General features: G+C 37.2%; 1 protein-coding gene across 1 annotated transcript in view; it reads left to right on the top strand.

Moving 5' to 3' along the window:
• ptprt (protein tyrosine phosphatase receptor type T) overlaps nt 1–2,500 on the top strand; it is a gene marked incomplete at its 5' end in the record, with an annotated part of 182,892 nt that extends 180,392 nt beyond the window's left edge. The window contains one exon of the mRNA XM_079459741.1: nt 653–2,500. Coding sequence (XP_079315867.1) covers nt 653–706 — 54 coding nt within the window. The 3' untranslated portion in view covers nt 707–2,500. The remainder of the gene's footprint in view (nt 1–652) is intronic.
• Nucleotides 2,501–22,813: the final 20,313 nt, after the last annotated feature.

Here is a 22,813-nt window from a genome sequence, read left to right as displayed (position 1 = left end):
CCTCTTCCCATGATTGCACTCCAAACATCTCGCTCAGCTGGACATGACTGAGAAATACTCAGCTGTGCGTCTGAAAGGTTCCTGAACTCAGGACTAACATCATGGTTCCCAAAGTCAGCTTCAAAACTATTTTAAGATTTCCAACCCTGGAAAAGCAAGGAGAGTAACATTTTACTACTAATAATATGTCACTTTCAGACATTTGTAGTGTATATATTTAGTTTATAGAAATTAAATGTCATTTCGCCTCGTTGTTGTCATTTCTGCTTGAACCCTAAAATTGCAGTTCGTATTGAAGTCATGTGACATTAAACTGACAAAACCGTACCCGACACTTTGAATTATCAGTCATTGCTTAACATTATGAATCATTATGATCTTTATGTACTTCCCTAATATTAGATTTTTCTTTGTTTTTAAAAAAGCTTATCTAGTTATCATAAATGAGTGGAAATATCTGACTAGCTGGCCGGTGATTTCGCTTTCTCCATTACGGAGAATCTATATTATGTAATATCTATAATAAAAGTGACACTATAATGTAATGTATTATTAATGACGGGGTGCAAGGAAAGCGCAGTCAGAATCCCCCGAGTGCCGTCTCCCTTTGAACCAGTAATGAATTTTTGCCCTGGGTTTTGTTTTTGTTTAGGAGCAGTACAAATTCTGTTATGAGGTGGCTCTGGAGAGCTTGAACGGCTTCTAAACACATGAAAGGTGAAGACGAGAGAAAAACAGGCAGGCAATCTTCTCTTCCTCGGAACGACATCTCATCTCAACACGGACTCGCCTCTCCTCTGAGCTTCTGTGATGAGAAACAAGTTCAGCCCTCGACTCGGGGTTCGCTGTAAAATACTGTATAGATAAAACGAAACGTTCTTTGCCATTTCTTTCTTCTGTCAATGTCCAGTATCCTGGGCTGTGAAGTGAATCTTGTACAGGTTTTCCTTTCTTTTTAGCTATACGCCTTGAATGTTTCCCATCCGTGTAAAGAACAACGGCGATAACAAAAGGTTCTTTCTACTTGCCAGCTGGGATTAACCAAATAGACTTTCCCTGAGCTATGTACAGATTTAAAGAAAACAAAAACACAAAAACGAGAAAGCTTAAGCGAATTTGCGGAGAAACGTGAGAATGGATATTTTTGTTATTCTGATGGTTTCGTGGTTCCTTTCTTTGACGCATTTGTCAGGTCGCCTGCAGTCTCTCACACGTGTGCAGTTTGCTACAAAACATACAGATGTCTGTTCATTGAAAAGTTGGAATCTCGAGGTAATATTTGTCTCTTTTCTTTTAGTGCTGCTTCTTTCTATAAACGGCCGGTGCCATGTTGAATTTAGTTTTCTTGGTATGGACAGTGAACGGGGATTTTAAGTATTTTCCAGTTTGTCATTTGCACTTTACACGTGTCATGCCTCCAAAGGAAAATTTTATGAAAGCTGTGGAGAAATATCCGGGTCATATTTCAGATGAAAAGAGAAAAAAATATTTTGCATAAAGCAGGGAAAGATCATTAAGATTTTGACATGACAATAAAGAACATAAACCCTCCTTTTATCAGAGCTTACTGTAATGCAAAAATTATATTTTATTTAAATTATTTAAAAATACATTTGAAAGCTTATGTATGAACATGATACTATTTAATGAATTACATTTTTTCTCTTTTGGAAATGAGATTATTGTAATGCGAATATGTAAAGAAACCTTCATTCGTAAACCATAAAAATAATGACTCCCAGTTTTCTTTATGCCAAATATACATTTATTTGATTTCTTTCTATTGATTTTGGACTGAAACATGACCTGAACACGCTCTTGAGATTCACCCTGAATCTTTGCGCTTGTAAATCCTCTTGCGTCGTCTGATTTGATTTAAAGTGCCATATTCTCATGTTCAATGAAACATTTGGAAAAACTGCCACCAAACCACAGATGAGATGCATGTCAGGAACATTCTGAAGTGCACGCAACTCTTTTGACCAATAAAACAGCTGGCATCAATACGATTTTACAAGTATTTGGTTGTGGGAACTCCATGCGCTTTTTAAACAGACTTTAACTGATCAGCACTGTTTTTCAATGTGATAAAAATACAAGAAATTTGAGTTGTAACGATTTTTGCACGAAAACTGTGACTTGACTGTGATTTCTGCTTCTTGAACTGCTGAAATATGTATGTTTAGAATATCTTTAAAAACCAGCCAGTACACAATGTCTATTGGACACACAACCAGAGTTTGTATTCACAATGAAAGAAAAAGAAAGAATTACTGATTTATAATGTAAAAAAATGTGCAACGTATTCTTGATTTTTTTTTCACTGCCTGTGTTTTGTTTGACCACTTTATTTTAATTTATTTGTAATTTTTTAAAACTATTATTTATCATTTATTTGTCTAGAGAAGTGGTTTATGTAGAGCTGGTTATTTCATTATCATGGTGGTTCTGTTGCTTGGAATTGTGATAACTAATAAAGGGACCAAAATGTTGAACAGCAACTTTTCAGAATTGCTAAAGTTTTGTTGCGTTCACAACAAACAAGTGACGGTATCGTTTCCCCAGAGATGATACAGCGGTCTCCAGTAATAATGGCTGAAGAGATTTACAACACTAAGATAACTATGACGTCATTAAATTATGTCATTCATTTGCAAATATACAAATGTGTGGGCCCTTTACACAAAAAAGTGCCGTTTTAACTTAGCTGTACTCTATAGTCGTCTATTCTGATTATGGCACAACATGTCTCCATAAAAACACAAGCTAAGAACAAACTAAATAACAGGGTTCCAATAACACCGGTAAATAAAAAACAGACTTCAAAAATTACTAGCATTTTAAGACATGAAAGTCCATCATTCTACAAGGTTGTTTTTGGCGAGAGTGCTCTGAATAGACAACCTGTGCTGTATCTTACCACAACTCACATCACACAAACTCAAGAGTGAAGGTGCTACTTTAAGTAGTCAAGACTAAGACTCCAGCAGAGGCTAATATAAAGAAGACAAGCTTCGTCTGAGCTGCACTTCATATTCCCAAGCACAGAAATAACCTCGCTGTGCTCACTTTGATGTCAAATATATATAAACCAACAGAGAGTTTCTGATGGAAAGCAACATAGACTTCGCCGTTTCAAGCAGTTTTAGGCCGTTCTGTTGTGTTACTGTAAGACCAAACAGTAAATGTAAAATAAAGAAAGTGTCTCGTAAATACAAATATATATATATATATATATATATATATATATATATATAATCTGCCATGAATTTTTTTTAATTTTAATTTTAAAACTTTTAATTTTAAGTTTCCAGTGCAAACTGTGATGTTTGGCAGTAGGGCTTTGGGCGTAAAAAGCCAAAGATTGAGAGTTAAAGTACTTTATCATTTAAGCACTTCATGTACTTTGTCTTTCAAACAGTTGTGTGCACTTTGAAAGGTATTATTGAAAGGTAAACATGTGAATTTGTTCTATTATTGTGTCTAAACATAACACTGAACAAAAAACTAAATACATTTTAAAATCTTTGTTCTTCGGAGAAGCTAGAGAAGTAGTACTGGGATAGGGAGACATTGTTTTGTTATATATGGTTTTTCTGTTCTGTTAATCTGTTATTATTACTATTTTCCAGTAATAATTTGGTGCAAAGTTCATGTTTGCAAATTCTACAGTAATGAATACATAAACCGTTATTAGGTTTAAAATATGTCCTGTGTTTTAACATGCACATGATTAATTAGCCTACAAGCACGTTAAGAGCACAAATCACAAAATAAAAGTCTTCACTGTAAGTTTCAGTAAAGCTTTATTCTTGAAAATTACATTTTGACAAGAATGCGAAAAGAACCCCCAAATTAGTTTACAGCCCCACGGAGAAGCTGTGATACTTGAATAAACATTGTTTCGTTGTGTTGTTAGCCTGTTCTCTAGACTAATAAGAGACCCGTCTTGGGTCGGTCTGTCTATCTTCAGTTAAGGACCAGCCATTATAAATCTTGTGTTATTTCCCACACATACCACACAGCAATTATGCTTCACGTTCCGGAAAAACCTTGTAAAGTGCTTGTTAAGTTAAGAGGCAAAATTATAAGGCTTGACAAAAAGCTTTGTTGAACATACGTCGACCCCGACGTAGAATTGGTTTATCGAAACAACGTTGATAACAGTGCACTCATGCCATTGAAAACAAACGTTGAAACAATGTTGATTTTAGTTGGAAGCAACGTTATCCAAACAACACATTTGAATGACCTACGTAAACTAAAATTAGAATTTAGTAAACACATCACATTTCATTTGCTTATTTATCCAAAATATACACTAATATTGTGTACATTTTCTTGAGATTTTTTCCTACATAAAAACATTCACACAAAGAAAATGCCTTTCTGGTTCAAATTTTCAAACATATACGCAATTTTTTTATGGTCACTAATGTTAAAATCCTTAAATTGAAAATTTAATTCCCATCACCAGCCTACAGTACAGTATTTCCCTCCTGGCATTTGCACAATTTGTTGACACTCAAACTTTAACAAATTATTAGATATTCCATTCGTATCCCACGGCCTCCCTTTTATTGTAGGGACTCAATCCCTTTTCCCAGTTTCTTATTTTGTCGGACTACAAAAGAGCTGAAGCTATGGGCCATTGCGTTCTGATAGTTCATCTCTAGAAGGTTCTGGTGGTCCAGTATTTCAGGTCTGCAGCGATAACTTCGTAGTGTATATGTCAGTCAACTATGTCAGCCAGGGGCCTTTTTTCTCTCACACAACTACAAATTATGAATTCCCTCTCACGGCAAGGCCATTGCAAGGCAGGTCAGCACTGATGAATTATTAACACTGTTTATAAACATTATTATTTTACACCTGTGGTACATGTGAGTAACCTATAGAGAAATGCTGCCACGGGTATCTTTCAAAGTAAAGCAAACCCAAGGTTGTAAGATAATTTGACAGCGGACTGTAGATCTCTGATCGGTTGCAGTTATTTGCTTTGAAAGGTAAAAAATACGAATTTTCAGATTTAATCTCCTATAGAAAGAGATTTTCTTTGAATGCTCAGTGCAGTTTTAATTATAGATTATAGGCTTGAAAGGCGGAAGATGTGAACGGACCTTTGCATTGAATATGTACTGTATGACATTATAATCATAAAACATAGTTAATAAGTTGTATATACTGTATTTTCAGTATTTAGCTTGACATGATGACATCGGACAGGCAGATCAGACTGACACACATATCATCTCATCTAACTGATGGATATGACAGATCTGTATTAATGTTAAGCTGCAGGCTGTTGGAAAATTGCTCATCATCTATGGAGTTAGTAAGATCTGGATCCTCATTTATAAATATGATTTTACGATCATTTCTGAAAGTGCGTCTGTGTGATTCATGAACGAAGTGTATGCCTCTCTATCAGATGTGAAATCTATAGATCGCAAATTAAATTGCGTGAAATTGCGCGCAGCTGAACAGTTTCAGATTAACACCTTTTAATAATGTCATTGATATATGAAAGAGCAACTCATCAACGACCAAATCCTAAAAGCAGCGAGAATTACTTAAATTTCCAAAAACCTGCTGCACTCAGACAAACAAAAGTGTGTACGTCTGCTCCGACCCTGACGTGGTGACAAGACATAAAAACTGTGATGAAATCGAGGTTATCACAAAAAAATATTTTGAACAAATATTACTGCTTAAAAGTGAATATGAACTTTTCTTTGCAGTATTTGAGGTCTGCAAAAATACGGAGCATTTAGTTTACAGAATGATAGATAAATTTGAATAGTAAATTGAGAAAAAACTAAAATATGTTTTGATCGCGGCTGTATATTGTTAAAAAAACATATAGCCTAAAAGCCAAGTAGATCAATGTAAATTATTCATCGCGTATAAATCATTCACTTGCAAAAACTTCAAGTCCAAGGGCTTAGAAATGCAAAACCAACCAGCTCCACGATTTGCAACGCATCACTAAGATACAAAACATATGACATGGACAATTTTCCATCTTTTTCCATCAATTTTCCAATTTTGCAAAGTTGCTATTTAGGAATGATCTGACGAGACAGAACTCATACAGTAAGACCGCCTGTAAAATGACCTAATAAAATCAGTTCAGAATCAATCTGAAATCTTTCCTCTGCCAATCCCGAAATGTCAATCACCAGAGAAACAATTCTAAATCGGAACGTGCAACTTGGAATCACATCATCCACTGGGAATTCCAAATTTAATTTGTCAAGGTTACCCATTTGGCACATAATGGCAACATTTCACTGAGTGGCATAAGATGGCACCCATTTGGGTCAAGTACAGAGATTCCCCCTCCCCGACCTTGAAAGCGTGGATGCGGTCGGAGGGACGAGATGTGCCCTCTGTGCCGAGCTTTGCTGTTGGCGGAACTTTCTGGCACTGTGTCAGGGCTGTTTGGAGAGAATCGGAGGTGGGCGGCGCGAGGCTGAAAGGGGCTGTGGGCCCTACAGATGGTGGCTGATTCTGACACGCGTGGAGGTCAGCCAACAGATTTTTATAAACGTCTCCTGGCTCACAGGGGCCACGTGGAGAGCAGAGAGGGAGGACAATTTCTGAGTGTCAGTCGTCATAGACTTTTGACAGTAAGGGACCGGGACTTGAAGGGCCATGGGGGAATGATAAAAGAAGAGGGGTGTAAAGAACAGCAAAGAGGAGAGAAAACAACAATATTATAAATGATAAAAAATATAGTTATTTAGCAAGATCAACAAATCATTTCAAAGTTAACCGAAATAAAAACATAAATGAACTTTAAAGTCACATGTTGACATCAAAGTGCATGTAACTGAAGAACTGATGGTTGAAGATCAAATGTGAGATCTGAATCGTAGATGATACTGTCATGGCCAATTTTCTTGTCCCCAACCCATTTGAAAACAAATATGATGATGGTGATGGGCGTTTCTACCTCTACTTGAACCCACATCATGCACATTACAACAAAAGTAACAGCTGGACAAGGTCTGATGGCCGAACACACGTGTCCAGGGTTTCGTATAGGCAATTCAAAGCGAAGCTCCAATCCCTCTATATCAGATAGCAAAGATCACTTCAAACAGCATGGCCCAGATTCTCTGTAATAGTATCATTTCACAGTACATTTCTGTCATTATTTGCTCTTCCTCCAACAGGGCCAATCACAGGGGTTAGATGACAAAAAGCGCAGTGTAATTTTGCCAAATTGCCACAAGGTTTCAGATTTCCTATAGACTCTTTGGTCGTCATACTGTATAAGGGAAACCATTGTATACACACGCAGCCTTTTCAAACTTTTAATAAAAGCTGACAAGAGCAGAGTTTTCGTCGTGTTCTGTAAGGTCACTGCGATAATGGTTACGCAATTTTCTTTGAACACAATCTTTTGCGGATCATTTTAAGGCGACTGTGAAGGTCAGCGCGTGATACCGTCATGATGCGTCTTCTGTGATTAGGCAACACTTTTACCAGACGTTGGTGTTCCCTAAGTAATTGGATCTCGAAGAGGGCCGTGCTCATTTAATTGTGCAAATATGTGGCTTGTTTTGCGCTTGCTGCTGGATGCTGCCCACCTGGTGATGAAATGTTTGTGTTGATGGAGGGACGAGATTAAATTGCACGCCGTGTCCTGATGTCCTCCTGAAGCTCTTGAGAAGATCCAATTACAATTATTTTACTACTAACACAATTTCGAAAGGGTATTTTGCATAAGGGCCGGTTTCACAGACAAGACTTCGCTTAAGCCAGGACTGATTCTTACTTAATTAGGAATAAAAGTCCCTTTTATGAAAATGCCTCAGACAGAAACATTACTGGTGTGCATCTTGAAACAAAACAATGGCACTGACATATTTTAAGATATGTCAGGGCAGGTTATTCAGTTAAGACAGCTCAAACATTCATTTAAGTCTGGGACTTGCCTTTTTAGCCTTATAAGAAACTGTGGAAATTTGGCCAACCACAAAAATAGTTTTCAGCAGTTAATTATATTTTCAACATATCTTTCTTCACAATATACATTAGATATACTAAACATTATAAAAATGTGCTCCTTAAGTCATGTAAACACATTTTTCTATTACTTTAACCAATTTTAAACAAATTGAAATCAAAACAAAAAACCTATTTTAATTTACTTTAATTTTGTTGAAATTGAGTTTGTTGAATAAGTTGAGTTGTCACACGAAAAATGGAAATGATGCCATTTGAAATTATGGCTTTCAAGAAGATCAAAAATAATTCTCATAATTTTAAAACTTAGCAACCAACATAGCACTGGCCCAACCATCATGCAAGAAACGGTTTAGCCGTAGGGCATCAGGCCAACCTCACTGTCAAGCGGTGCCAATTCTTGACAAGTGTTATTTCCGGACCCTGTTGCTGATGTCTCTTTTTGTAGATTGAGACAGTGCTAAGCACACCCTGATGGTTTCTTCCATATAAATCTGAACTAAACTTTAATATGACAAAAAAAATCTCAGATCTTGAACTTGAGGTTAGCGCTCAATCTCCTGAGAACAGACAACCACGTTCTCTCCTCATCTCAGCGCTGCAATATCACACATTCTCACCATCACAATTCGCCACTCCTGAAAAATGACCAGCGTGTCCATTGAGTTTCTGCCCTGCTGGACCGAGAGTTTCTTGCTGTTTGGATGTCATTTAAATGTGCTGAGTGATGATGCTTTTCATGGGCTGGGTTTCATGTCATTGGGGAACTGAGGTTGCCACCACCCACCGTCCTCTGTGACTTCATCAAAGCAGGTCAGGGGATGAGAGACGCCCCCTCAGCAAGCGCCGCTGACGGCTCAGCGGTACGAGTAATAAGAAAATATTAAAGGAAATTGAATCTCGGGCCTCTACCGCTGCATTTGTTATTGGTTTCCGAATGGAGGGATGAAATTGTGAGGGTTATAAATATGAAGGAACTGCTGGAGATGCTGTGACGATCTGAAGGAGTCCTTCAGAGTTTCAAACACCAAAACAAACAGAGTCAGGAAAGTAAGTGTCCATGTAAAATAATGACGTCTAAATGATAAATAATGAATGTACCACTTGAGAAAGCCAACATAAAAACGATCAATTCTGCCGAGTGGTAGTAGAAAAGTTTATCTTTGGGATAACATTTTAATGATATCGGCATCATTCACTTTTTTCGACCATACACTTGTTATTTTACAAGACTTCTTGGCCATTTCAGTTCATAACAAAATATAACTCGCAGGAGTAACAGAAGCAGTCTGACTGGATCTAGTAAGAAGAAGGCTTTTATAATGCAGTGCTGTTTTTAATGTCTGGAACCGATTGTGCACTGATGTAAAGACAAACAGCGATCATTTGTCACCATCGCATTTCTTATTTATATGATAACAAGTTCCATTAGTATTCTATAAAAGCGTTGCTGAAAGCTTCGCTGGTTGAATGTATTTGTATTTCAGCAGAGATTCGTTTTGGATGCAATTTGCAAGATTACACAGTTATTGAGGTGTTGAGAGCTCAATTGCTGAATGCTTTGTAAAAGCGTTGTGAAACATGAAAACACACAGTCTCTTTGGGATTCTGTTGGTTATAGAGTTTCTCGGAGGTTCATGCTCCATTGCTTAAGTGAAATAGTTGAACTGTTTGCTTTTGTTCTTAAATGAAGTTCAAAGACTGACGTGTTTGTAATTACAGTTTACATAACTTTTGTGGACGCGTCCGCTCTCCAGCATGGAAATTCATTTATTTTAATATGCAAGATGCGGATTGTGAAGGTTGTGTAGGGATTTATTAATTTAGTAATACCACATATACTGTACATCTCAGAGACGCTTATTTGATGTTTTATTTAACATATATCAGGAATCGTCTCTCATCTGCAATACGTCTCTGAGAGGTCTGCTGTCAGATTTAATATCAGCATCTGCAGTCGAAGATGTATGTAAGATGTTTATGGTTGAGAATGGATGTAAAACTGCTCTTTCTAAAGATGTTTAGCAGGGTTTTTAAACAGCATATCTCTAGATCTTTAGCAGACATCTCACAGACGTACGTGTGCTATCTGGGACGTGTCTGAAACGTTTCCTATCAGATGTGACAAAGACATTCAGAAGATGTATGTAAGATGTTTATGGTTGAGAATGGATGTAAAGCTGCTTTTTCTTAGATGTTTATCAGATGTTTTTTTATACAGCAGATGCTTTCAAGATCTCCAGATCTTTAGCAGACATCTTACAGACGTACCGGTACTATTTGGGATGCATTTGACCGACACTTTTATTCACAGCAATTTATAACACATTCAATGTTTATGAAGTATTTTATCATTCGTGTCTCCTGAGAACTGAACCCATGACATCAGCATTACCAACAGAGCTACAGACCCTCAACACCCAAATCTAATTCAAAGACTTGTAAGCTCGTCTGAATGACCCTCAGTAAGCTCTTCACAATGAGCTCCAGAGGTTCAAGGATGTTGTTCTGCTTTGTCTGAATTTCTGCTTGGTCAGGCTTGGCAGCTCTCATCTTCTATTCCTCCTCCCAAATCCTCTGAACTTGTTCCCAGTCAACCCCTGCAACACTTGTTTACCGACGGCCTGACAGTCCTGATCAAACACAGCAGGTCGCACTTCCCTTTGAAACAGCGCGGCTGAGCTAATACTGAAGTGAGAAGGGAGATCTGACAGAACTCGTGTCAGCGAGAGCCCATTAACGATAAATGAGAAATGCTGATGGCATAGCATGGCTGACAGGTCCAATATCAGCTTCCGAAAGGGCTTGTGACTCCTCTGATCCTGTCATTGGAAAAAGCTGGCAGAGGCTGGAATTCTCAGGGGCGCACGTCACCTGGATTTAATCGGAGGTGCGATCGTGAAGTCATCGGATTGGATTAGTGTGCTAGGCGGTAAAATGGCTTTTGGAGAATGTAACAAAGGGTTTAAAGTTATCGCACTCCACAGATATGATGACAAATATAACTCATAGCAAGTATGTACCCAAGACTTTAGACATTCAGGATAGGCCCTGAAAAAGTCTTAAAATGTAGTTCTATATATATATACTGTTATATATATACCGAAGTTCATTTCGGTCTGTGTTTTTTGATTGGTCTTGCTAGTGGCTAATAGCCTAATATAACTATTTATATTTATATTTAATTATTTGTATTAATATCAATTTATATTAAAATTGTACCGTATAATAAATGTATTAAATAAACAATTTGTTGATATATATTGTATATTCATTTTATTAACAATTTGTTGAATAGTGGCTGGACATACTTTTAACTTGCTAGCTCACGTAATTAACTTTTTTCTTTTTTTGCTTGTTTATGGTAATAATCTACAGAGACTCTATTTTACGGGATGTGTACCAAAAGTTTGGATCGGGCTACAAACACACGTATGCAAAGGAACAATTGTTCACGTTGATGTCTATATCAGCAACATGGGCTGCGCCAGCCGATTTTGCCAGGGCTTCAGCCCCGAATGTTTTGAGTGTCACTGAGAAAATTTGAAACTGGACAATAGCTTATGTAACCCCCCGAAATCATAAATTGCTTTATTTCATTGCGCTTTGGCTTTGCATATACTGCGAACAGCCTGTAAAAATAGACCTTAAAAATAATCTAGCCTATAGAATACATTTATTGGCAGTGACAGCCGACCACGCCTCAGACGTCGCATACATCAGACACACGTAAACGTCATTGCTAAGCCCCGGATTCCAGCATTGTCCTTAAATGCTGGAAACTCCCTGATCAGCTACAAACAATATTATTATAGTATTAAAGAAGTATGACATGCATATAAATAACTATATAGTTTTCTTTACATTTGTCCAAAAAAGTACTGTGAACAGTTATTTTAGCTTTTTTTCATTATAAATGTAGTTTTAGTAACATTTTTAATTTCCTTTTGTTAAGAATTTTTTTAGATTGTATGTTAATTTTAGTTTAAATTTGTAACAATTTTGTTCCGTTTTGTTTGATTATTTTCCATTTCCATGTTCCATGTAAAAATTTATTTTTTATTAATGTAAACTTATCACCGTTTTTTGCTTATTTATAATTGGTTTTCAAATAAAAATTTTAAAGTATTAGTTCAATTAATAATAGTAACCTTGTTATTATATTGAATCGCCACTGACTCATTATAAAATAAAATACTTGTCCTGAAGCAGAAGTTAACAACAAGTTATGTGTACAGCATTACAGATGAAACAAACAGATTCTTACAGCTTATTCATGTAAGCGCTTTAACTAAAACACAAGCTTTTCATTTGATGCCTGCTGGCCCTGTCTGCTTCCATCGCAAGTCTTTAAGAAGTCAACATTATTGTCTGTGGTAACAAACAGCCTGCCAGGAATGTTGTCGATAAAGCTTAACTTCCTTTGCAGCTTTTTAGTCACACAGCAGACTGTTTAAATCAAGTTTTGACAATGTAGCAAATTTCTTCCAAATTGTGCCAAAAATGTCTTTGTTTCACTTCAAAGCAATACAACAGGCTTTCCCTGGATTAAGAACTTCTCTTGTGCCGCGTCTCCGTCTCCTGCCAGTGTGCTTGGCACAGCCTCACTGCATCGAAAGCAAACTAAAGCACTGAAATGAGGCGGCAAACGTGGCCTAGAGGTTTTTCTCAAGGAGACTTGACTTAATTTGACTAAATAATGAGGCAAACTGGGATTTTTGGAGACGGGAATGTGATGAAGTAGATGTGGCAGGGTGGGTTATTCATTATTACAGGCAATGGATCGCAATCGCTAATCGGTCGTAAGCACGTACAGTATATATATAAAATGGTTAGTATGTGCAACAGCATGAAAATCTAAAAAAGTGGGGATGTCCACAACACAAATGTCCCTCGATATCAATGAAATATCAATAAGAATGTCCACTCCATACTCTCCAAATATAAGAATGAACTCGCTCTACCCTGTAAACATTTTATTTCAAGCGCTGGGTCAAAAATGGACAAACCCAACCGTCGGGTTATAAATTAACTCATGCTGTGTTGCTTTCCCAAAATACTGGCTGGTTTTAACCCAACCGTTGGGTTTGTCCATTTTTGACCCAATGATGTGTTCAAATAACCCAACATTTTTATAGTGTACTCTAAACTTTTTTTTTTGCTGCCATTCTGATTCCGGTTAAATAGACCATCTCCGGCTGGTTTTGTGTGTCTCAGAACAGAAAATGACTCTCATACTCCATTTACCTTCTGAAAACCAAATGTCTTTGAGCAACCTCATTTCCACCTGATGCAACCTGACAAAATGTCAGAGGACAAAGAGGTCTGAGGGATTCGCCCTATTCAATAACTGCGACCGAACATTATGGTAACGTGTTTAGTTTATCGTGCATCGGACACTTTTTGGAATAAGATCATCACTCATTCAAGGTGTGGCAGCAAGATCATGCATGTACAGCTTTCACTAAAACATTACACGGTCATCTATCTCCATTGACAGCCCATCCAAACTATGTTTGTATTTTGACAAAATCATATTTTTTTGGCTTGTTTTGCACTGATAATAATACGCTTAAATATTGGCTATGAAGGTACTAAGTGACAAACGGAAATCACGCAAAACATCGGCGCATGGACATTAGCGTTAGTAATGCAAGGGTGGCCGTGACGCATCGCAACATTGCTGTTAAAGTACACAATGTTCAGGAGAAAACGAATGCAGGGCCCGGCTAATGAAGCGCACATGGCTCGGCTGTGCAGAAGGTGCTTTCCCACAGAGGAAATTGAAAATTGATTTTGTTGTGAATGACTGTAAATGAGCTAAGAGGAGACCGGGGAGCCCATTTTCTCTCTCTCCGCAACAAAGCCGCGCTCGCTTGGGTTTTATTTCATTTTTAAACCACAAATCTTGTTAAACCTCAGTGCCTTTTTACTACTGTGATATCAGCATTAGTTTCACAAACAAATAGATAACTGTGGCATTCGGTTCACCTCTCCTTTTATTTCACTTTACCCTCCCATGCACGGTTTGGTTCTCTGCAGCCGGAGCGGATTCAAGCTTTTTATTGTTTCTAAATGACCAGATACCTAAAAACCAATCGATCTGAGAGTAACGGACTGCATTAAGAAATACAGTACATTCATTCTTTCAATGGTTGAAATCTATTTCCTTGCTTTCTTGTACGGTACTATGACGTCAGTATGATACCATCTCATACCACCACAGTACAGAACTTCACAAAACCAGTTGTTTTACCAGAATATTTTCACTGTGTATTTAAAGTACTTTGCAAATACAATCCCCATGCAATTTGAATAAGGAAATCAAATGCGGTTTGTATAAAAGTACGACGTTATGGATACTATAAAATAATACAAAGAGCATCATTTTGCAATAAACCATAAAAGCGTGATCAAATCTTTTACGTTTATAACTTTAACGTGTAGCATATTCGATTCCTTTGTCAACATATTTTTTGTTCGTTCTGGTCGACACCATCTGTGCTCAGCTATTAAGAGCCTATTTTTCTAAAAGCAATTTTTAAAACATCTAATTTAGGAAAGCACAGTTAATCAGTTGGCCACAGCACATTCACTAACTAACCCCTCAACCGTAAAAGTGATCTGAAAATGAAAATTCGTAACTCAAAGTGATTAGTTGAGCACGGCTGAAATGTAATTTAGCTGCTGTAATTAGTTGAATTAGACATATGAAGTTTGAGCTTGAAAATGACGTGACCCTAAATTAAACTCTAATGTTTTAAGCGTGACATAATGTTTGTGTTACTGGGAAAAACATCCATTTATCTCGAGCACAAACTACTGAATTTTGGAGTTGCGTGCACTTGCCATCAGCACATTGGCAGATTCAGCGGTGACTTAACAAACAAAATAAAGTTTGTATGATTTTTCAGTTCCACTAGCCACACGGAATTCACGGATTGACCTCTGTTGAACTACAGTTTAAAAACCTGACCTGCAAACACAAAGTTCTCAGCTTTAATTCCACAACCGCTGTTGGCATCACAAATCGGCCCACCGGCTTGCTAAGGTTTGTGCATTAAAATGCATCTACAATACAATCTGTAACTACGGCAGACAAAACACTTTTCAATATATAAACATGCTATAAAAACTTAACTTATCGAAATGTGCCACCAAAGTATTTTTGGGGTTTGATCTACTTTGTGTTCAGCAGAGCGTCTCTGAAGGTGATTTATTTAGGTGTAAATCTGGTTTGGCAGTGGTTGAGAATGTGCGCGCGCGTCTATGTGTGCTATATATACAGGCTTGAGATGAAGCCCTGCAACCCTCCTCACAGCTGCACACCAGAGATACCGGCTTCAATCCAGAGCGTCCCAAACATACATACACACACTGGCTGACAGGCAGACATACACACAAACACGCATGTACTGATGAGCTCTCCATAAAGTGATAAAGGACAGCTGGCTCTGTTGTTTACAGAACTGAAGCGACTCGAGGTGAAAGGTAATTTCCTTTTTATGATTGGTCATGTACGAGCGCAGGACATCTTGCGGTCTTGTCTCTGTTATCTCACTGTTGGATGAATGCATATTTAAACAAATTAGGTTCACGTGGTCTTCATAATAATAGGGGTAAGCGTGACCTTTTCAACGTAATTACGTATTATGTGAAGTCGTGAACGCGCTTTGCAGAGCAAGGCAAGCACTTGTGTTTATAAAGCATATAGATTTGAGGTTTTTTTTAAACCACAGATCTTTTATTGCTCGCTAAGACCCTTATTCATCGTCTGGTATCATTTAAAGCCCCTTAGAAACTGCACTTTAACTGTAAATTTCACCTTCAACCATTTGGAGTCCATTGAAGTCCATCAAAAAACATCACTTATTTTCGACATGTGAGTCTACATGTCTTATCGATGCTTCTAACCACAGTGCTAGACCTGTAGTTAACGCACGATAACATTGAACCCCCTCTCCTTACCCCATCCCTATACCTAACGTCCCAGGAGCAAAACTAAATTGTACTAAAATGTACAATTTATATCGTACAATTGATTCGAATAAGCCACCTTGTAAAATTGTTACAAATTTCTGTGAGATGATGTTGATTGTGATCACATACGAAATATTGAACAAGCGAGAACTAAAAAATATCTAATTTAGTTTCCATCCCTTTACCTACAAGTATCTCAACACCATTGATGCTGCACATCGATGTCACATTCAACGATCATCACAAATCAAACAGAATCGTGAATCATACAAAACTGCTTTTGCTATTTTCTTTAAAATGACTGCCTGTCTGAAAACTGTCCGTTAAAATCTCCTGATGAGTTGCTTATTAGCATACTGTTTTTAATAAAGCATGAAGCATTGAGGAGGTTGACACTTAGATTTAGGAAACAGCCACCGATGACATAGCACATAATAGAGTTTTATGGAGGTGGTGCTCTATCAGGCATAGACTGCATCAAAACACGTCTGCAAAACCATCCGTGATTGAGCCAGCAGGTGCCAGCTTATCTTAATTCAGACATCCGGAGGAAGAGGAAAATGTTTCTAGATTTGTACATTTCTGAAAAAATTGTAAGTGATGGTTGTCTGTGCAAAATCCAATGCAGGGTGTTCTGAGAGGTCGTGAGCGCATATTGGTTGAGAGGGTCCCAGATTGCTCAGCGGTTCTCAGTTGCAGTTCTGTATCAAATTTGAGATGTTTCTCCTAAAACTGTTAAATACATAAAGAGTGTGAAGGTGAAAAATGAATGTAGAAACAAATCCAAGACTTAACATGAACTCATATTTTGTCCAAGACCAAATTATCTTGGCTGTCTACTGTAGGAGAACTCAATATAACCAGCTGATCCATCAAAACGGCATCTCAGAGCAATAACATTTCCCACCAGGTTTGCTCAAGTTTCTACATATTATTTTCTTTTTCACCACGTTCTGCAGCTGACACGCACTCCATTAGCCTGCACACGTCTCGCCCGGGCTCTATCAGTGTCAGCGGAGCTCGTGTGTAGTGAGATTGAATGTTTGTGGGTATGTCTGACCGCCCCTGAGAAAAACTAACTGATAAATGGAGGAATAGAAGAAGAGATGGAGGTCGACAGGTTCTAGCAGCTGATAAAGTGAAAGTGAGTCAGGAGACATCAGGCCAAACATCTTTCAGGGCCTCTTTGCTTAAGCTCCGGGCAGGTTAGTTGTTCCTAATCTTCAAGCTGTCTCTTTAGATTTTTTATAGTCTCAAAGCCTCTTCTTCGGTTTGCATGCCGGTGAGGCGTTTTCAAAAATTTTAAGCTGAAATATGTCACTTTTCTGGTTAATATGAACAAAAATCTGTTATTAAGCAAGTACATTAACATGTTGGAGCATTAATAATGACTTCAAAGTTTTTGATGGAAATGATGTCATATAACTTGACCACATAAAGTATGTAAAGCAAATGGCAATTTTATATTTCATAGTTTACGGTAGAGGCAAAGAGATTACAGCTTAAAGGAAGCACATCATGTATGACATCGTGGTTCAAGTGTACAGTATGTGTATAGTTTGAACAAATGACACGAAACGAATAATACATTTTATAATTTACAGTTATTACTACTAGGGCAGTCAAACAATTAATCGCAATTAATCGCATCCAGAATAAAAGTTTGTGTTAACAGTATACGTATGTATTGTGCAGCAAGGTTATTTTAGTTTACTAAAATTAATGAAAACGTTTCTATTTGTTAAAATCAAATCAAATATTGACCTAAAAAACTTAACTGAAGGAAAAATGTAACGTTGCCTCAAAAATAAATTGGAATAAGTAAACAAAGACTAAAATAAATCTTAAATAAAAATGTGTTAATGTGATATATCAACATAAACAAACAAATAAATTGTAAAATGCCTAAATGTAATATTTAGGCTAACAAAATAGCTTAAGCTAACTAAAATCAACATCAAAACTAAAAATCTAAATATTAAAGCTAATTTGAAATATTAATAAAACTAAAATCAAAACTATAATAACTCCGCAAAATACATTTTGTATTTATAAACACAAAAACCTACACATACATGTATATATATATTTAGGATGTAATAATTTATATTAAGCGATAATTAAAATGATATATAAACGTTTTTTTTCTTCATAAATATATGCATGAATGTGTGTTTAGATAAAAAATGAATATGCTCAATGCACATACATATATCATATAAACAAACTTTTATTATGTATGCAATTCATCACGATAAATCGTTTGACAGCCCTAATAATAACACTTTCAGAAAAGTCACATGGGATCACATGTGAAGTGTGGTTCTGGAACATTTTCGTGTGAATCCTATTTAAAGTAAAAACTTGAATTTCATGCATTTTTTCTCATCAGACACTCTGTAAAGCCATAACAACCCCTATAAAATATGACATATGACCACAGCAACTTTCTATCCCGTTCTTGTGATGTTGGACTACTTTGTATAGCTGGCTGGAAAATTGAATGTTCAATAATTCACAGTTTGCTCCGTGAACTATTTCACCATTAAGCGTCTGACATTTCTCACCCCGAATGACTTATAAATAATTACTTCATTGACTGAACAAAGGCCAAGAATTTTATTTCACTGTTATTTCATTTCAGCACGTCCATGGAGGTAAACACAATGTAGCGCGATATCCCATCTGCACCGAAAGGATGTCGGAGAAAGTCTCTCGATGGATGAGGTCCTCACAGAATCGGTAACTCTGAAAATGTGAACGATACAGTCGCAGAAAAATTGCAATGAGTGCAATGACAATTACCACTTTAAATTTTAATGTGATAAGTAGTGTCTGCTAAGTGCTTCGGCCCCGTAACATGCTCAGCATCCTCTATGAATGACAGCTGGAATCTTAAAGGGACAGAGTCATTTAACTTTCCTGCACATAATGAAATCATCTGGAATATTAACCCAACAACCACTCAAGAAAAGGCAATTGAACTCTATTCCTGGTTGTCAATTTTGCACACACGTTAAAAAAATCTTTAGCTTAGCGTTTCTTGAACATTTTCAGATGGTAAACACAGCACATTAAGGACAGACTTCTGAAAGCGTGCTGTTACAGGGATAATCTTCGCTCCTCCTTTATGATGTAGATGTGACAGTAGGGGGATTTGATTCCGACCGCCGCTTATGACAAAATGACAGGAACAAACAGAGAAAATGGTGAGATGAGCAGAAACAGCGTTTTATGTCCGTCTCCTGCCGAGAACCGAGATCTTAAAGAAGCAGAAACGGGTGACGGCAACCCAGGACTGGAGAAAATGCATGTCGTGAAAGAGCAAATTAGAGGAACACGAAGAAAATGTTTTAAAGAACAATAACACAACACTAAAAGAGCCCGTCATCTGTCTTTTTAATTGTCTGCATCTCCAAAGTGGCGATCTGCAAAACGTCTTTAGAATACACAACAAATGCAATGCCTGTAATTGTGAGATTTGCATCAAAATATATCTCCAGCAGGGAAAGTCTTGCCAATAACTGCTCTCTTAAAGGAAAAGTATACCTGAAAATGAAATGCTCTAAACGTCTATGTATGTAGATAAATATCCATCTCCAAGCTCCTTTTAAATGACATCTCACATGTGGAGACGCATTTGTTTTTTGATCCTGTCCCATAATAATTGAGAAATCTAACAAACTCTTTCAAAACAGCATCTCTGGTCTATTCCTGTTGCAGAACACGCATCAAGTCTAGGGATGAAAGGAGTAATTCATCAAAAGACAGTAAGCGTCAGTGCACACTACGGAAGACACACAAGCCGTCAATCAAAGACAACCGGCTCATTCAGGATACTGATAAATCTAGTTTACTTGTAAACAAGTGAGATAAAGCCTTGTGTGTGTGCTGTGAGACAAGCAATCGCCGACACGATTGGCCTGCCTTTCGGTTTAGGGGTTGGACGCAAGTCTAAAAGTGCGAGTTAGATGGCATCTACAAAAAGATGGTGATTAAGGTCACGGTCCAGCAAATACTGTTTGGAGCCCAAAGTAATGGTACAGAATACCACCACCCTTCTCATAAAAATATGAAGTATTATTCGTTAGGTATTATTTGATACTTCAAAAGGGATTTATGTTAAATCAACATAACAAAATGAACGTCAACTCAACAAAAAAACAATAAAGCTTGCAAGCCAGCATTACATTACATTACAAATGTGCGTAAATATCATAACTTCTGTATGTCATCAAATCTGTATTTATTTTCTTTTGATATCAAAAACTGCTATTTTTTCACCTCTAACGTCACCATCATAAACATCTTCAGAATCCAACCATGCAAATCGCAAAAGTACTACTGGTGTAGAAACTCTTTGACAGTAAAATACTCATTTTAAATCCTCTCGGTGGCCGTGAATAACGTAAAAACCGGATGAAGAACAATGTAGGACTTCTTATTTAAGACCTACTAAAATGTTTTGAGACCGGTTACAAATGATTGAGCAAAATCATGAATGAACCATCAATGGAACCTTTAAAAGAACAGAAACCACACCGTTCAGTGTTTGCGTGCGTGTGTGTGCCTCAGTGGGAGGGCTCTGTTTGACAGACGGCAGGATAGAGCGAAATGGACAAGGGCATACAGAGGAGAGACAGACAGCTTTACTGCTCTTTAAAAAATCACTCATCTGCCATCTCAAGGGTGTGTGTGTGAGTGTACAAGAGCTCTCCATCCATAACATTCTCATTTCCCAGCCACCTCTAACTGACACGCTGCCAGATTTACGATCGCCGTACTGACAGTAACAAACACGCAATGGCATAATGATATGAGTGTAGATGCGTGTTTGAGACATAACCCACGGCATTTAGATCGTGTTTTCTTGCATGTTCCGCTCATTTGTGCGGACACGATAAAAATGCATTTTCGCAATGCTGCTTTAAAGTAGTCGTATTTTGCTGTATCTGCAAGAAACATGATTAAAGGAATAGTTTACATAAAAAAACACTATTTTGTCATGGTGGTCTCACCCCCGTGTTGGGAAAGTGAGGTGATTTGATTTAGAAAATGAGATGTTTCAAGTGAATGGGGACTGGAGCTGACAAGCATCAATATAACAGATGAGTATTATATATAAATAAGTATTATACTGTATATAAACTATGCTATATATGTTTTTCCACCGAGAAAGAAAGACTTGTGGATACATGGTGACTGTATTTTCATTTTTGGGTGAATTATTCCTTTAATTTGGATAATTCCAGCCTGGTTTGGATATTTTACAGCTTCCAAAGGACGGATCCGCCTTCCAATAAAGTGAAAGTACACTTGCATGACTTTTAAATCTGTATCACCACTATTATCCATTAAAAGCAAGTATTTAAATGTGAAAGATCAAAACTTCTGATTTCCGCATCAAGCCATCCCTATTGTCCGATAAAGATGGCTTAAAAACAACAGGGCTTTACTTTCTGGGTCACCGGGTCTGAGTGCCAAAAAACGTGAATAAGAACGCTGGCCAGGGGACCCTAATGCATCTGTCGAACGCACTTAAAAGATTAACTATCCCTTTAAGTACTTAAAAAACCTTTGTGACACTGAAAAGAAAGTAAAAAGCTCTTAAGCCCATCGTTTGACAATTACCGGATGCCGCGTTAGAGAAGATTAAGCGTTATAATGCCAGACAACTGTAAATAACTGCAGGGATTTGGGCCCTTTTTAGAACAAAGGCATTATTGTGTGTTTGCCTGTCTTAAATATGAAATGCAGTTTAAGGGATGATCTGCTTTTTAGGAGGAAATGAGTATTAAACAGTAAGCCCTCTGAAGTGTCTTATGTAAAGAATGATATGTTTACCCACGAGTGCTGTTAAATCTGTGGCATTTGCAGAAGTCATTGTGCGTATTGGTCAACTAAGCTTTCATATTAAAGACCTACGTGTATAAGAAACAATAGAAAGACGTTCTGTGTCTCAATGCAAAAACTGGATGAACTGGTGAACATCTAGAGTAACCCATTTGAGTTTGAATTTATTCAATGTAGGCCCACTTTTACACTGACACTAAAAACTTTTTGTGCACTTTTAATGCATTTCATTTCCTTTACATTAGAACATTTTAGGGCCTGAAAATGAAAATGTTTTGAAAAGAAATATAGTTACATCTCTGAAAACTACAAAAAAGTTAGTATGTTATTACTGTCATTTACCTTGCCTGGCATACATATTACAGTGTTTTAGTCTGGTGAATCTATTTAAGTAAGAAAAAATACTAAATTAGCCATGTACTCACAGTGGCCATGTAAATTATGACACTGTGACATAAAAACACGTTTCCATTAATAAATCTATTGTAGTTCATCATGTATCACCATCAAGACTAGTTCTCAAAATAATATGACAAAAAAACTTTTCTAATCTGTTGCCACGTTGTGTTACATCTGGTGTGGACACCAACATATTAGTTTTCACAAAAATATGTTTTATGGCTAAATAAATACGCCAGGGTACTGTATGATATAGCGATGTGATGCGGGATCTTGCGATGAGGCACGACACGGCCTGACACACTACGGTACGATATAATATGATACAAAATGATATGATCTGATTGATATAAAAAAAGAAATTCAGAGAATGTACAAATGTTAAAATATCTTCATTATTAACACACTTCTGAATGTCAAACATTTCTAAAGCTTGTCCATAGTTGCAAGGACACCGACTAAATCCACTAGTCACTTATAGGCGTCAGTGGTCTATGTAGCTCCCCCTTGGTTATATTCATCAAGACGCAGAGAGTTTCAAACGGGTGTCAATTTATTTATTCCTCTCAACGCCATGAACACCGTGAAAACTACAGAAGAATAG

This window comes from Barbatula barbatula (genome assembly GCF_947034865.1).
Source record: "Barbatula barbatula genome assembly, chromosome: 7".
NCBI classification, from domain to species: Eukaryota; Metazoa; Chordata; class Actinopteri; order Cypriniformes; family Nemacheilidae; genus Barbatula; species Barbatula barbatula.
Note: the sequence above shows the minus strand (reverse complement) of the source record. Positions and strands in the feature narration are given on the sequence as shown.